The 18428-nt window shown below is 36.3% G+C and overlaps 1 protein-coding gene across 1 annotated transcript; it reads right to left on the bottom strand.

Moving 5' to 3' along the window:
- Positions 1–9483: 9483 nt before the first annotated feature.
- On the bottom strand, positions 9484–18069 carry LOC129719623 (tigger transposable element-derived protein 2-like). Its single transcript, XM_055671015.1, has 3 exons — positions 18053–18069; positions 17099–17272; positions 9484–10183 (listed from the first exon to the last, which is right to left on the bottom strand). Exons 1-3 carry the CDS (start codon positions 18067–18069, stop codon positions 9484–9486), a joined length of 891 nt encoding a protein of 296 aa, XP_055526990.1.
- Between the last annotated feature and the right edge of the window lie 359 nt (positions 18070–18428).

Here is an 18428-nt window from a genome sequence, read left to right as displayed (position 1 = left end):
TATTATATCAAACCATATTGTAGAACATTGAAACATTATAGAAAATCAGTGTAAAAAGTTAAATCGAACACAATCGATTTCTCCATTAAAATAGGTAGATAAGAGTCTAAATTGTCATTTTTAATTGGTCTGAAACTTTGCATAAACGTTTCTATAGGCAAAAGATGCCATTTTGTGCTACTAGTTTAATTTTTTGGAACACGATTTATTTTTGAGAAGCTATTGAAAAACGCCACTTTGGGAAGGTATTGATGATTACAAATATTTTTGGGGCCAAAATGGTTTGTTTGATCGGTGTGATGTCTTCACTTTGTCGATAATAATTTTGTCTTCTCGAAAAAATATAAACTCTAAAAAAATTATTCATTTTTTGAGGAAAAGTTGAAAGTAAAATTAAAAACCAAATATCTAAAAGAAGCTCATTTTTTTCAAACTCTAATATCTGACGTAGAAAATCAGAAAATTCGGCCACTTACTCGGCTACATAGGAATGTAAAATGAAAATCTAAAACCGAAAAAAGTGAAAAATATGTCCAATATCAAATGCTAACAAATCGGTTAGTTTTCGATGGTTTCCTTCGTTCTTGCAGCAATAGATTGGAAAATCTTCTAGAATTCTTTCCAAATGCAGAAAATTATAACTTTATTATTCGAACTATTGTTCTATTGAAAATTGTCAAGCCTTGTCAAAACGCAAAATTCGACCTCTGATTGGTCGTTATATGATTGCTTCCCAAGCACGGTCGACAGAATTATAGACCTAGTAATTTGAAATGTGCTATTTGGGCTATATAAGAACCTGTTTCAGCCGAAACTGCTCATATTAGTTCTAGACAGCGACTACAACAATCCATACTTAACAGCAGCAGCTGTGGCAGCGGATAGCATCAGCAGCAGCAGAGGTATCGGCAGCGATATTGGGGCTCCTGTAGTAAAACTACCTTTGTGCAGAAGCGAGCAGCATCAGTAGTAGCTACATCAGCCGGCACTTCCTCTAAGGTAAAATTGCCGTATTTTGACAGCACACAAACGTTTTGGAATGCTTGCTTTAGAATATATAGGCCGTCAAATTTTCAGTGTCAAAACAGCTTTCAACTGAGTTATCAGAAAAATGCCTCTGTCGGGGTAGCACACAGATGCGATCAACATTATATCCGATACGATATTGTACAACAACAGTCCTTATATGGACAACAAACAAATTATTGATGACTTCGTTTTGCGCTAGAATTTAAAGTAAAATGTTATTTCAATCTGCATGCACTGTGACTGTTTGCTGAAATTTGTTTGCGTTGTATAGTGTTTGTTTCATTCCTGTTCAGTGATGTATGTGCAAATTAAAATTCGGTAGTACTTTTACTCCTCTTGTGCACAAAATTCCAAACATATTCAAAACAAGTTATGGAACAAACAACTTGATGTAGTTGTACGTCAACCTTGCGGTCGTACGGTGCATACAACCCTTATGATTATTTTTCATAAAAACTACAAAAGATTACCTAAACAATGCAACCGATCCGATCATGGAGGAACCAAGAAAAAAAGTTAAAGGGTATGTACTTGAGTGCATAAACGTAGGCTTGCCGTGGGACTATGGTGGTTGTAAAGATTTGATTCAGCCATAGCCATAGTTATATACTACATATACACACACCAAACGTACAAATACCATACACAATAATCCATGAACATTTCACAAAAAAACACATACACCTGTCATAAACCACAACATACAAATACCAATACTCACATGAACTGCCAATAAATGCATAACAGTCCCATGTAATTTCTCGTCACTTTTTACTTAAACCTCAAAAACTTCTTCATATACCCGGTGCACTCAGAAAATCGCAAGAAAAAGCTTTTTGTTGCTAAATTGATTATAAAAATATAAATTTTGGTCAGTCCCATGTTACAAATAAACGCAAAACGAGCTCAGTGCTAAAAACAACTAGCGTAAATTATGGTCACTATCATTGAAGTACTAATTGGAAAAATAATTAACTTGTTGCCTGTACAAATATTCAGTCAAAAATATATTTACCTGGAATAAATGCATTTTTGCACACACATGTTATACACACATACACACATACACGTAATACACACACACGCACACAAACACACACACACACTACTCACACACTACACACACACACACACACTACTCACACACTACTCACACACTACACACACACACACACACACACTACTCACACACACACTACTCACACGCACACGCTACTCAGACACACCCAAGCTACTTACACACACAGTTGCACACATATATAAACACACACATACATACACACAGACACACACACATTCACACAGATACGCACACACAGACACGCACAGACACACACACACGCACACACACGCACACACACGCTCACACACACGCACACACACACGCACACACACACGCACGCACACACGCACACACGCATACACACAGACACACACACGCACACGCACACGCACACACACGCACACACACACGCACACAAACACATACACACACGTTACTTACACATACACACACACGTTACTTACACATACACACACGCTATTCACATACCCACACATACACACCCACATGCTATTCAGACACTCACGCTCGATATACGACACACTATACCTATACTATCGGTAGCACCCAAATGGCTTTTGAGTCTTCCAATGGTCCCCAGTGCCGTTCACGTCCAATTTCGAGCTGTATTCCAACAACGATATCTGAATTAGATTACCACTGGTGGGGTCTGAAAAAAATAGCGAATATAGAAGAAAGAAGCAGCTAAGGAGTAAAATATAGACTGCTTGGCACTTTACCGTCAGCCTTCGTGTAAAGAAAAATGTTGCTTCTGAAACTTCAAGCGTGCTGATTCGCCTCCTGCATTGGAGCACATTGGCCTTTGTTGTGATGCGAATGTGTTGGGATTCATCTTGTTTAGTAGCAATGGTATTTTTTATCAAAAATAACATCCTTATCTAGTATTTAAAAATACGCGCTGTAAATTGCGTAAATGCTAAACTGGATCGTGTGTGACTACAAGCAGCATTTTTTTTTTTTAAATTTAGGTTAACTATTTAGTTAGTAATGCAATTATTTTGTTTTGTAATTACTATTATTTGAAGACGCTACAATTCTATTAAAAAATCACTAAATCGCAGGCTTTTCAATCTAACAGAGCAAAACTCCCCAATGTGGAAGGCTTATAAGTCCCTAACAGAAATCAGCACACGAAGTGAGGAGCGCCTGAAGTCTTAAAAAATGAAAACAAAAGTAATGAGACATGTCACCTAACTGGAGCTGAACTTGAGAACACTGAATATTCAAGCAACTCTCATCGTTAACCGACTTGTTACAGCTGCTTGTCGGTTAATCTAAAGTATACAAGCACAAGTACCGATCAATAAACGTCATGAACCAGTAAAAACCCTGATGGAAGTATTACTCAAACCAAAATTTATTTTTGTTTTTCTACTAAACTAAACAACTACCAAACTCGCGTAAGTCCCGGTAAGTCCCATGAAATTCTAGAGAGTCCTAAAAGTTTCATATTTTATTATTTATATATCAGTTGAACAGTTGAAACTGGTTCGAAACTAATAATGAAGACCCTGTCCGACACTGTCCAACCGAGTTGAGTTTTGTAATAAAAACAAAAATGTTTTTTTAGTTGTAACTGTGTTTTTTTTTTAAGAGTATTCCAACACTATTTTAGTTTTCACTGTGTTTTCATAGTTTTCTACTAATTTTCTACTGGTGATATATTATCTTTTTGATGTAAACGAAGAAATCGGATAAACAAGCGGGTAAGCGGGAAAATCCTACCAACCATTCATAGGAATTGTCCTAGAGCATACTTTGGAACTAGCGGATAGATAATAATACTGATTAAGAGTTTTACGTTTTTTTTTTTGTTTATGAATGCCTGGTACAGTCTGCCGGGGTGAGATTAAGCCACGGGGGTGAGATTGAGCCAAAACGGGAAATGTTTGTATGTTAAATTATTTGAGATTTCCAGAATCTAATACCTCAAATTCAATACTTTATGAAACATGACATATTTATTCACAACTTAAAATGGAATATAGATAATATTAGTGAACTGTTTCGCTTAAAGAATGTATCAAAGTACAGGGTAAAAAACATGCGCAAATAACGTTATCCAAAAATGTCCCAGGAAAACCAACCCGATCAAGAAATCACATCAACTTACTGCTCAGTTGGTACGTTAGGATGTCGTCTCCAATGTGTTGAGGAAATATTATGCATTGAACCTGTGCCGGCTCAGAAAATAATGTTTCTCCAAACTGTACACTTTTCGAGTCCTTTTGGGGTGAGATTGTGCCAAGCTATATTGAACGGCACAGTGTGCGGAATTCACATTCACGACAAAACTATATCAGTATATACCAAAACACTTGCATTGTTTACATAGTGTATGTTTTTTCCCCACAGCATAAGGTTTGTTGTCTAGCTATGATATTCTTTGAAATAATGACTAAAAGCTTGAGAAGCTTACTGTTCTCAATTATTAGATGGAAATTTTCAATGATTGATATTACTTATGGAATGTAACAAAATTCTGTACTCCAATTCTATATCAACTGATGACTTTTAAAGCGAAGAAGGAGGGTTGTGGGTACGTTTCAAGAGGTTTTGAGATCTCCAATGGAATATATAGTTATCAATGACACATAATAATTGAAACGAAAATTTTTCTCAAACTTAATGTCCTAACGTTTTCCCTTTTTAGGCTACCTGGAGACGCCACTATGTGTATAGAGACTGTTTCTAAGCCACGTTCTCATAACTAATTACTCTGTGTGTCAATTTGATCCAGCCATACATTTTCCTATATTTCATATGAAACATAGTTTCTGATCAACCACCTAAAGCCCCTTAATAGTCCACGTTGTTTATGGTCGTCCCTATACTTACTGTTTTATCATGTTAGTCATGTGGATTATTCGTAGACACACTACTGTTCATTTAACAGGTATTAAATTCAACTTTTTGTTTTTGGCACAATCTCACCCCATAGGAAAGGTGAGATTGAGCCAAAGTTTATGTATTTTTAGCAAAATAATAGTTTATTGTAACTTAACCATATTTGTTGTAGTTGTTAACAAAACATTCTAGAATGCATTGGTGTATTTTGGATCGAATTCTTTGCTTAAATGTGTGCGTTACAAGCTTGAGAACAAAAAAGCAATTTTTTTTGGCACAATCTCACCCCGGATGATGGTACCATAAACTGTGCAATCTTAAATTTATGTCAACTAGAAAATGACCATTCGTCCGCTCTTTTCTGAATCAATGGTTTCGCATTATATTTTGTACCGAGTTTCGCTTCAACAAGAGTAATTATACACCACGCGAATAACCGATCGGACTAGAGAGTAATGTTTTATATTACGAAAGTATGATCAAACTATGCAGGTACGGCAATTAATTGAAAGTACTCCTAGTACCTTGCTTGTTTAGCGGAATTTCGCACCACTACTGTTTGGTTTGTACGTAACACTCTTAGAATGCTTCTCTAGCGACAGCCAATATGTTATACGCAATCCGAGGAACGCTGCCTTCAGTTCGAAACTATGCAGCTTCGCCAAGAAACAGCACGCGCCATACCAAAAAAAATGCAATACACCAAATGTTTGGAAAAATGGACGCATGTAACGCTCTATATCTCTTAGAATTTCCTTTGATAGAAAGAAATGTATTCTTATTATTTTATTGTGCATGAATGATCACTCGAGTTAGTCAATATCCAGATATAGTACATCATGAAATTCTTTAGCTATTTGAAGAGCATCAAGGTGCCCATTTAACAGCGAAACGAATCTCGGATAAAAAAACATGTTAGTTTTAGTAATAGATTTAGTTTCAGCTCGTAGTCGCAGCGAGGATAAAAAATTTGCCTTTAGCTTATAAGATATTTTAGACCATAAGGCATTAGACTTAATTGGTGAAAACGTTAATTTGTATTGTGTCGTGTCAAATAAATGTTGTGTGAAAATTTTTTTTGTCAGATACACAACTACGTAGTACATAAATCACGTACTCTCTATTTGATAACATGAGCAGGCCATTTACTGTACAGTCAGGTTTTTTTATGCGGAGATACGTTCCAAATTTGTATGAAACCGTGTAAAAAGACTAAATTTAGTTGACAAAACAACGTAGAAAATCACCCCAAAACGTTTGAACTTTGATAAAAGTGAATATGATAAAAGTCAGTCTGAAGGACAAAATGTAATATTATATTTTTTTTGCATTTACACCAAAAATTTTGTGTAAAACGGAAAATGTGATTAGAATGAGGTCGATATCTTGTTGTGATATCACCCATAACAACGAATATAATGCGTATCACCTTCACGCTTCTTTTGCATGACTAGAATATAGTCTGAAAAGTTCGGACGTTCGCTTCAATCGTTGCTTACTTTAATCTTTTTTGAAGAATGAAAAAACTGATAGCAGAGACTCGATTTATCACTGAAAAAACTTTATTATGCCGTGGGCGTAACATTTACATTTGGATGGAGAGAGCGAAAACGTAGAAAAAAATCCCGCCGCCGCGCAGCCCGTAAACTAACCAACTGTCCGATACGGGATTACATTTTACGAAATACACATACATGCATCTCGTATGACCGACTAAATGTTGACCGTTAACTTCTGGCATTCCGTCTGCATTCAGCTGACCAGACCAGATTGGTCGCTGGTCGGCGGTTTGCGAAGCGAGAGTTGAAATGAAAATCGTCACTCTCAGACGTAGTAGTCTTCGGTGTAAACGAATCACTGCAATAGGATTCAGCTGTAACTAAACCGGATGAGGATTCAGCATTTGACTCATTGCACTCGACCATGAGCACGACAGGCCACGGCAAGCTGAGTACTTTGAAACGCTCACTGAAACGTAATCTTATTACGACTCAATGGCTACGATAACGCATTCATGATAATTCACCAAACGATGTGGAATATGCAAATTCCGACATCGTATCGACACTGGATTCCAATCGAACTCTGCTAACGGTCGGCTTCCGCTCCGAAGCGAGCCGACTTGACTTGACAGTGCTGACATGCAAGAAGAATCTGAGTGAAAAATCATTAGGAGCGGTAATGAAGCTTTATCATCAAAAGGAAATAATCGTAAAATTTTACGAACTTGCAATCCCAGAGGGCGTTTTTCTTCCATGTTGCCACCCACATACGCAAAGTGCTCATCTCCGCAACGGGGGTATATTTCAAGTCACGCGTTGAAAGTAGTAAGACCCTGTCGTTTCTCAGCTTGATTCTTTTATGTATATAGGAGAGAGAGAAAATGGTAATGGAAATCGGAGCTTAAAGACCGATAGATCGTGGTTAATCACGGACCGTTTCACCCCAGCACAGCACCACAATTTGAATGTGGGTAATGAGGATCGTAAAATAATTAGTACGAAGCGTACCGATTGTTGACCGTTCTGCGCTCATCAAATCCCATAAGGCCATACCAGCGGATGGCTAATGAGCCATGTTGGCAACCATCAAAGATGCAATAAAAATGTTTTTTTTTTTGGAAAGACGATGATGAAATCTTGTTTCGACCAAATTAAAATACATTTTCGTGAATACCCTCGAAAGAGCAAGAAAAAAAGATTCACTATATCATAGCATGTTTCTGTCATGCAAATCTGTATAGCAAATAGTATTAGACTGCTAAATCCGATTACTGAGCAGACTCTCTATTGTAGATTCCAAACGGAGGCTCTTCTCTTCTGATATTCGTTCGCATTTTCGTTTTCTCAGAACAATTGATTCAATTTATACAAATAGAGGACAAACATTCAACTTTTTCCCTACATTTTACTGACAAACATTCCTTCATACCCGAACGATGCATAACCTCTCTGGCAACCAAGGACGGACTGATGGCTGATAGTTGGCAAAAGATTTTCACCCTCATAGCAACACGCGCAGACAGTTCGAAGCACCGAAAGCATCAACGGGTAACATCCTGGACGAGGACGAACCGGAAACAGCGGAATTGTCACGACTGACGTCGCAAACATGCTACTGAATTCTAATGGCTCCATTTCGAGGAATCTTTCGCTGTTTGGCCTCATTCTCAGCCCGATGTGATCGGGCCAAATATAAAAAGTTGTAAACTCTGATGCGTTTTCCTTTCTGTTGGTACAATTTATCGGGAGAACGCGCGGCAATAAAATCACAAACTCAACACTATCGAAGCTGAGAGTGGAATGCACGGCTGCTGGTTTACCTTTCTGCTTGGTTAGTAAAAAGGTATTTCCGTCTGATCAAAAAAAATATCATTAATTCACGAATGGAGAATTAAATTTTTTTGTTTATCTAGCATTCATTCTGAATGGAATGGGAAAAATCGTACAAAATGGGGGTTACACCGCTGGAAACCACATCAAATACGTTACGAGCTTCGTTATTACAAACCACCATTAAACAAATGAGTATTTTGCGTACATTTATGATAATCAAATGCTTCGCTGTTGTTATTCAGAAGGTATTTTTGACAGATAAAAGTTTCTATGGAATAAAGTTATGGTTATGGAATAAAGTCCCGTGCTTCAAATATTTGATTTCCACACCGAAGCGAATAAGAGCTGTTGTTTGGATATCGAATTTTAGAATGTTATTGATCCCCAAATCCACCAAACTCACGTGGTACAAGGTGGTTTATCATTTATGAATGGCATAGAAATAGAAATACTGATATATAAACAGTGATTCCATTGACCGATCTGTAATTTATACGGTCTGCATTGTCGAGTAAGCCACACTTCAATCATTCCATATAACAGTATGTTTATTATCGTCCATCAGACAAATTGAACGCAAACTAATTCGGGATGGTATTATCTATAAGTTTAACGTTAGTATATGCACTAGAAATGTTCATATCTTTTATTAAAAGGCATTCCGAACAGCAATTGCACTAAATAATGTTCTTGAACAAGACCTGTTGTTGTTTAGTAGCAAAAATTTTGCATATAAAACGAACCCAACGTGAAGCACATAATCGAAAGGAACAAATGGGAAACAGAAATAAAAAAAATATCGCTTAATATGCGATTCAAGCTGAGAAGTAATTTTACAATGTACACAGATGAATACAAGGTATATTTTGGAAATAATCGGTGAAATACGACACAATTACAATGTATGGGAACTATTCCGACTTGGATTCCGATTCCGATTCCTATAAAATTTAAATAAATTAAAGGCAATGTTTTTAGCTAATCTACTATCTACCCAATACGCAAGTCAAGTCAATGAATAATATTGGATAAAGAGGGGATTGAAATAAAATGACGAAAATGTATAGTTTCAAGTACTGTTTCGATAAAATACTGTTATGATAATTTTAATGGTGGCTTTCGTTTCATTTTAAAAAAAATACTTGTAAAAATCGAAAAATTTCTGTTGTATTTATAACTTTTATTAAATTAGGCATTAGCATTTCTGGATGTAATAATTTTCTCCATTATATTTCCACGTAATTCGCGTAACATAAATTGTCTCTCCAATGGCAAACGGTTTTCTTCCGCCCAAGAGATAACTGCATCTATGCCGTACAATGCCGATTCATTCGAAACGAGTTGTCTTGAATCCTCTTCCATGTCAATTGGGGCGCATTTCATTGTTGATGAAGCATTTGCATCTTGCGTAGTAGAAAATGTGTCGTCACTCTCGTAGAACGACGTGTTTGGATGCAAAATGCTGTTAACTATCTCCTCATCGTTCATGAAATCGAACTCCAAATCCTCTTCCTGCACAGTGTTGTCTTGCTCAATTAATTGTTGCTGGATCGATTTGAGGCGTTCTTTCACAACCGACAGTGGAACATCATCCTCGTCATTGAATTCCGTACCACGACACAGCATTTTCCATGATTTTGATATGGAAACAGCCGGTACTGCATTCCATGCTTCAGCAACCCAAAATATAGCATCTTTGATGTTAATATGTTTAACTTTGTCATCAAATTCTCCAGGACGGACAAGAATTTCACGCATCAACTTCTGTCGGTAGTTTGATTTGACCATTTGTATAATATTTTGGTCCATCGGCTGCAGCAATGCTGTGGTATTCGGTGGCAAAAAAGTTGTAGAAATCGCACCATCGGCAGTTCGAAGATCGTCAGAACTGTGATGCGCTGAACAATTATCCAGTACTAAAAGAGCCTTAACCGGAAGTTGAGCGTTCTAAAAAAAAAATGTCACTTTGGGAACGAACTGCATAAAAAACCAGTCCTTAAAAATCTGACGCGTCATCCACGCATTCTTTGATGCCGTATAGTGAACAGAGAGATCATGAATATTCTTCAAAGCTCGTGGTTGCTTTGCTTTACCAATGACCATTAGCGGGAGTTTGCATGAGCCATCTGCGTTACTGCATGGCATGAAAGTCACACGCTCCTTATTTCCTTTGCGTCCTGGTGCTGATGACTCGTCCATAGATACGAATGTGGACGAAGGGGTGCATTTAAAAAATAGACCACTTTCATCAGCATTGAATATTTGACTGGGAGATAGATCTTGCAGACGAACCATAGTCGAGAATTGCTCAATATAAGCATCAACGCAGGCGGCATTATTGGATAGCTTTTCGCCAGTTATTTTTAAAAATCGGATGTTATGTCTCTTAATAAATTTTATAACGTACCCACGACTTCCTGTGAACTGTCCATCGTGGTACAGCTGGTCTTACAATTTCTTTGCTTGGATTGTCAGTAAGTCCTGGCTAACAGGCACATGACATTCACGTTTTTGCAGAAACCACAAATACGCTGTCGAGCAACGGAAATTTCGCCCATTTGAAAGTTTTTCGCTTGTCTATGTAAAATATTATTCAAGCAAAATAAAAGAAAAACTATGAGCTGGATTATTTACATAAACTTTGAAAAACTTACCAATTCTGATTTGTCGTTGCGTAACTTGATCTTCGATTTTCGGTTTGTCTCTTTTTAAATGATACACAGTTGCTTCAGCGATGTTGTATTTTTGTTGTACGTCACGAACCGACAGACCTTGTTCGAGATTGTAAAGAACTTTTGCTTTTTGAGCAAAAGTTAAAACGTTTCTTCGTTTCCTGGCTTTTACGTAAGCACTTGCCATTTTTTGTTCTGAATTGCTTGATAACGCAGCACAACAATATCAAAACTAAAACAGTAATTGTAACACAATACACACTGATCAAAATTTTTCTTTAGGTTTGCTGCAATCAGCTATGTTTAAAACACGCACTGCTACGGAGAAAATATTTAAAACACTACACGGCGTGTATTGCAACTTGCACTGCGTGATGTGTAAGAACGACCGTACACGCCGTGTAGTGTTTCTATGCAAAAGTGGTACCCGTGCAGCACGGTGTAGTGTTCTTGCCATTGCTGACTGCAATAACATAAAGAGTAACTACGAAATCTATACATACATCAATTTTTGTAAGAAAGGTTTTTTGCGACTTTAAAGGGGTTAGTCAAAAAAATTCTACTTATTTATTTAAAAACAACAAAAGATTCTGCAAAATGAACAAAAAAAAATTTCTGATTCGATTATACATATATAAATATATTTTTGTAAGATAGGTTTTTTGCGACTTTAAGGGGGTTAATCAAAAAAATTCTACTTATTTATTTAAAAAAAAATAACAAAAGATGTATGCAAAATAAACAAAAAAAAATTTTTTTTCTGATTAGATTATATATATACATATATTTTTGTAGGAAAGGTTTTTTGCGACTTTAAGAGGGTTAGTCAAAAACCAATCTACTTATTTATTTAAAAACAACAAAAGATGTATGCAGAATAAACAAAAATATTTTTTTTCTGATTCGATTATATATTATATATTATATATACATATATTTTTGTAAGAAAGGTTTTTTGCGACTTTAAGGGGGTTAGTCACAAAAATCCCACCTATTTATTCAAAAACAACAAAATATTTATGCAAAATAGACAAAAAAAAATTTTTTTTTCTGATTCGATTATATACAGGATTCGATTATATACAGTGAAAATTTTTCGGAGACTGTATATAATCGAGTCCGACCTGTAATCGGTAAAATACGACACAATTACAATGTATGGGAACTATTCCGACTTGGATTCCGATTCCGATTCCTATCCCTATTCCTATTCCTATTCCTATTCCTATTCCTATTCCTATTCCTATTCCTATTCCAATTCCTATTCCTATTCCTGTTCCTATTCCTATTCCTATTCCTATTCCTATTCCAAATTCCTATTCCTATTCCTATTCCTATTCCTATTCCTATTCCTATTCCTATTCCTATTCCTATTCCTATTCCTATTCCTATTCCTATTCCTATTCCTATTCCTATTCCTATTCCTATTCCTATTCCTATTCCTATTCCTATTCCTATTCCTATTCCTATTCCTATTCCTATTCCTATTCCTATTCCTATTCCTATTCCTATTCCTATTCCTATTCCTATTCCTATTCCTATTCCTATTCCTATTCCTATTCCTATTCCTATTCCTATTCCTATTCCTATTCCTATTCCTATTCCTATTCCTATTCCTATTCCTATTCCTTTTCCTATTCCTATTCCTATTCCAATTCCTATTCCTATTCCTGTTCCTATTCCTATTCCTATTCCTATTCCTATTCCAAATTCCTATTCCTATTCCTATTCCTATTCCTATTCCTATTCCTATTCCTATTCCTATTCCTATTCCTATTCCTGTTCCTATCCCCATTCCTATTCATATTCCTATTCCTATTCCTATTCCTATTCCTATTCCTATTCCTATTCCTATTCCTATTCCTATTCCTATTCCTATTCCTATTCCTATTCCTATTCCTATTCCTATTCCTATTCCTATTCCTATTCCTATTCCTATTCCTATTCCTATTCCTATTCCTATTCCTATTCCTATTCCTATTCCTATTCCTACTCCTATTCCTATTCCTGTTCCTATCCCCATTCCTATTCATATTCCTATTCCTATTCCTATTCCTATTCCTATTCCTATTCCTATTCCTATTCCTATTCCTATTCCTATTCCTATTCCTATTCCTATTCCTATTCCTATTCCTATTCCTATTCCTATTCCTATTCCTATTCCTATTCCTATTCCTATTCCTATTCCTATTCCCATTCCTATTCCCATTCCTATTCCTATTCCTATTCCCATTCCCATTCCTATTCCTATTCCTATTCCTATTCCTATTCCTATTCCTATTCCTATTCCTATTCCTATTCCTATTCCTATTCCTATTCCTATTCCTATTCCTATTCCTATTCCTATTCCTATTCCTATTCCTACTCCTATTCCTATTCCTGTTCCTATCCCCATTCCTATTCCTATTCCTATTTCTATTCCTATTCCTATTCATATTCCTATTCCTATTCCTATTCCTATTCCTATTCCTATTCCTATTCCTATTCCTGTTCCTGTTCCTATTCCCATTCCTATTCATATTCCTATTCCTATTCCTATTCCTATTCCTATTCTTATTCCTATTCCCATTCCTATTCCTATTCCTATTCCTATTCCTATTCCTATTCCTATTCCTATTCCTATTCCTATTCCTATTCCTATTCCTATTCCTATTCCTATTCCTATTCCTATTCCTGTTCCTATTCCTATTCCTATTCCTATTCCTATTCCTATTCCTATTCCTATTCCAATTCCTATTCCTATTCCTATTACTATTACTATTACTATTCCTATTCCTGTTCCTATTCCTATTTCCACTGATTTTTCTTTCCCCTAGTTAATCTCGACGAATATTAGGAATAGGTCTATCAAGCCAGTGATTAATAGTGTCAGTAGGATCGTAGCGCTAGCCCTCCAATTGTACTGTGCACTACGCCATTTACTACGAAGTTCCTTTTCCTATTTTCGTTCCAATTCTCATTCAGTACAGTCTTTGGGTTCAGGTCTCAAACCATTTTACTTCGTTTATTTCGTTTGTCTATAGATCCTGTTTTTATTCCCATTACGTAGAACTCTTTTGCTCTACTTCGGTTATCTATATTTTACCTTGATTTTTGGTCACTGTGTTCAAAATTTCAACTCCATGTTACCAATTAACATAATTTTATCAATATTTGTTTTTTAATTCATCTGTCTAGATAAATATGACCTGAACGAGTAGCTATTACAATTAGACTTTAACCGGAAAAGTAAAAAATTTTGAACGTTCAACAGGATTGGAAAAAATCGAATATTTGGAAGATTTTGTTTAATTTTTTACACATCGCTATGACAGGTTCGTTTTTCCCGTAGTTAGTTCGTCTAATGTTGAGCAGTAAAGGAAATGAGACGAATATTAGACAATCGTCGTTTTATCTCGAGCTGCACCACTCATGAATTGTACAGATTGCGAATAAACCTGAATCCTCTCAACCCGTTATGAAATGCCGGCTTGTTGCATTGGCTTCTGGGAGAAAACAAATACATTATTAGATTACATCAACCCTTAGAAACGAGTCGCTGGTTGTATTTATCCCTTCCTCAGGTAAGAAAGGAATACCTTATTACAACAGACTTGCCAACCTACCAGTATCCATATTTTGGCAAGGATGCAACCTCAGTGCGTATTTTATGAACCACAATTGTATAGCTTCGTAGTGGTCCTACAGTTATTGTAGGACCTTGGGCTCCAAATGAGCGGTCTCGAAAACGGAGCGAATAAAGTCTTCTACTGATTTGACAATGATTCACATTTTGGGATCTTCGCAAGTTTACGCCACGCTAGGAGGCAGGAGTAGACAGAAATCATTGCAAATTTATAGCCAGGAAGTAGGAATAGACAGGAATCATTGAAGGAAACAGAAACCACTTCTTTACCAGAATGAGGAAACATCTAACCTGAATAATCGAATCTACGGACAAAATTCTGTATTACACAAGGTGATTACACTCTATATCTCTCTAGGAGAAGCTATAAAAACATTACCGCTAGTAAAATTCAAAGGACAACTTAAAGTTATTTTATGTAACACCTAATTTAAATATACTGTTTGTTCTACATGATTACATTGTTCCTTATTGCAATTTGTGTTCAATATTTTATGTTATTTATATTCCAAAATTAGTACTTAGATAGATATTGTATACAAACTATTCAGTCTATACGAGCTAAAAGCTCACAGACAAAGTTAAGCGTGGACCCTTTTGCTTTATTAACATATACTGTTGGTACCCGGATAACTGTCCCATATTGTTTTTTGTCGCTTTTGAGTTAGCATCGGGAATTATTCCGAAAAAAGACTGAAATTGACATGTTCGTAATGACATATTTAGCTTTTTCAGGTTGATTTCAAAATGGTGTCTAGAGATGAATTCTGGCTAATGAAGGTCATCTTGGCCCAGAAAATATCTATTTGACCATTTTAGACTATTTCTCAGCAAGTGGAAATCGCTATTCTTGCTTTCAAAATGGCATCTAGGATCGATTTCAAACTTCTGGGTTTTTAGAGCACTCATATTTAGTGTAGTTTGGTCATTATATATAGTTTTTCAGAAACCGGAAGTCACCATTTTGAAACTCAAAATGGCGTCTGGGATTGATTTTCAGCCTCTGGCCATCACCCCGCTTCTGAAAATACCTATATCAGGCGCTATTCCAGTACTATACTTCAGAAACTAAGGGATCAACATCAAACAAATGCCATATTCGAAGTTACACATTTAGAGCCCGAAACGACTTAATGCAGTAGTCTTGTAATTTAGTTTTGGTAATGGATTTTTTGTTAAACCATGTCATTTGATTACCTAGAATAATATTGTTTAACAATAGTACAAACCAAGATGGCGGTGAACCGCCAGTTTATGGTGAAATTCGTATATGATGGGACAAAATAAGCGAGTGCTTTCGAAATGTACCTGCATAGTTATTGTGTCCCATAGAGATTTTTTCGCTTATCGTAAAGTAAAAGCAATACAATCCATGTTATTTGATTCTGAACGTTGAATTTGTGATACCATGAAGCTATTTCGGCCGTTGTTTCTGTGAATTATAGCTAAAAATAGTTGGAAATCACGAAATTAGCGGAAAATATTTAATCGCCGTTTTCTCAACTTGTCGTTTTTCATTATGGCACAGTTATGCGGGTACCGGCAGAATAGTGGACCACCAGTCAGATTTATTCAATTTCTTCCAACATTAATCTAAATTTATGAATGTTTCTCGTGATTCTGATGTAGATTGTCTTAATAAGATGTCTCCCGATTGAAAGTTTCTGAAAATCCCTCAAATTTTCATATAAATTGAGTTAATCTAGCGACTGGTCCACTATAGGGAATCTGTCCACTATAGCATAATTTACCCGACGTAACAGCAAACAGATGAACAGAGTTGATTTCGACGTTTGACCAGGTTTCAGTTAGCACGATGAACCCCTTTTCTATAGTGAACTACCCGTCAGATTAACTCGATTAGTTCGAAAACTCGAGGGATATACAGAAAACTTTTGTAAACAAACATCTTATTTAGCCAATCTTCATCAAGATCACTAGAAACTAGACCGACGGAAAATAAGCGAGAATAAAAAAAAATCACTAGAAACATTTATAAATTTCAAATTATGTTAAGAGAAGTTCAGTTATTTGACAAGTGGTCCAATATAAAAAAGGTACACTATAAGAAAGGTCCACTATAAGTTAATTTTTTCTACAACACTCCAACGGCAATCGTGTCATCGGAACCGTAATCAATCACCCAGAGATGTTAACCTATTATGGACCACTCGTCAGATTAGTTCAATTTCCCCAACCATAAATCGGAATTTATTAACTTTTGGGATGCAGATTGGCTGGATTAGATGTTTTTCAATGGAAGTTCCCTGAAAACCCCCTTAAATATTTGCATAAATAATCTGTAGTGGATCACCAATCAGATTAACTCAATTTCTTTTAACATAAATCGGAATGTATAAATGTTTCTCGTGAATCTGATGCAGATTGGTTTAATAAGATCTTTCCCGATGGATATTTTCTGAAAATCCTTCGAGTTTTCGCATAAATTGAGTTAATCTGGCGAGTGGTCCACTGTAGGAAAAGGGTTCACTATAAGTTAACTTACCCTGTCTTGTCCAGCTGGTCTGCATCACAAGGTAGTAGATGGTAGTAGTAGATGGTAAATACGCTTTCGATAGGACTAGTGAGCCCGGTGTCTTCGGCACTGTGATAAATAGAGTCTCCAGTTGCAGGTGTGACAGCACGTGGTGAATCCCAACGTGGATCATGCGAGAGAAAACTGTGTGAGAGTATGTGTAGGGTAGATTGACCTATAGTGAACCACTTCCCTATAGTGAACCACTCGCTAGATTGAGTGATTTTATGCGAAAACTCTAACGATTTTCAGAAAACTTTTATTTTATTCAGCCAATTTGTATCACAAACATTCATAGGGTAAATTAGTGGACCCCTTTATTTTTTTAAGCTATAGTAGACCACCCGTCAGATAAACTCAGTTTCTCTTGTTATAAATCGGAACATGGTAGAATTACCTTAGATGGACCACTTCCTTCAGTGAACCACTTTTCAGAAAAACTGATATAAACCGGATATTTACGAATGTTTCTCGTGTTTTTTACGCAGATTAGTTGGATAAGATGGTTTTCGATAGAAGTTTTCTGGAAATTTCTCGAGCTTTCGCATAAATTGAGTTAATTTGGCCGGTGGTCCACTAAAGAACGTGGTCCATTCAAGGTAGTTTTACCCTATATAAATGCTGGTGATACAGACTGGCTAGATAAGATTTCTCCTGATAGAATTTTTCTGGAAATCCCTCGAGTTTTCTCATGAATTTAGTTGATCTGACTACAGGAGCGTGGTCCACTATAGGCTAGTTTACCCTAAATCCGGATTTATGTTTAGAGAAATGGAGTTGATCGGACGGATGGCCCACTATAGGGTAATAAAATAAAGGGGTCCAATATAGGTTTATTTACTTTGGTATTTACAATGTTTTTCGATTGAAGTTCTTTGAAAATCCCTCGAGTTTTCGAATAAATTCGACTATATGTTAACTTACCCTACTCCGCGAGGCATGATTATATCCATCCGATCGGCAGAAGAAAGACGAGTCCACTATAGAAAAGAGGTTAACTATGGTTCAATTCAGCTTAGTTTGTGTTGCTCATTGAAATTACTACAATTAACACACTATTTGATGTTTGCATCACAAATACATTTAGGGCAGCACACACACAGCCCTGTACCCAAATTTTCTTTCATTTCATTTTTCGTGCGAAAGATGAAAAAATACCCTATAGTGAACCGCTATAGTGTATCACTCGCCAGATGAACTAAATTTATGCGAAAACTCGAGGGATTTTCAGAAATCTTCAATCGGGAAACATCTTGTTCAGCCAGTCTGCGTCACAAACATGCATAGATTCTGATTCATG

The sequence above is a fragment of the Wyeomyia smithii genome, chromosome 2 (assembly GCF_029784165.1).
Source record: "Wyeomyia smithii strain HCP4-BCI-WySm-NY-G18 chromosome 2, ASM2978416v1, whole genome shotgun sequence".
NCBI classification, from domain to species: Eukaryota; Metazoa; Arthropoda; class Insecta; order Diptera; family Culicidae; genus Wyeomyia; species Wyeomyia smithii.
The sequence above is the reverse complement of the archived record's forward strand: the minus strand, read 5'-3'. Positions and strand labels throughout refer to the sequence as shown.

Excerpts from the sequence above, each read along its gene's own strand:
- LOC129719623 (XM_055671015.1), bottom strand. Across the intron at positions 10,184-17,098 it reads GACCAGCTGGACAAGACAGG|TTCTGACGATCTTCGAACTG; the intron begins GTAAGTTAACTT and ends AGCGCATCACAG.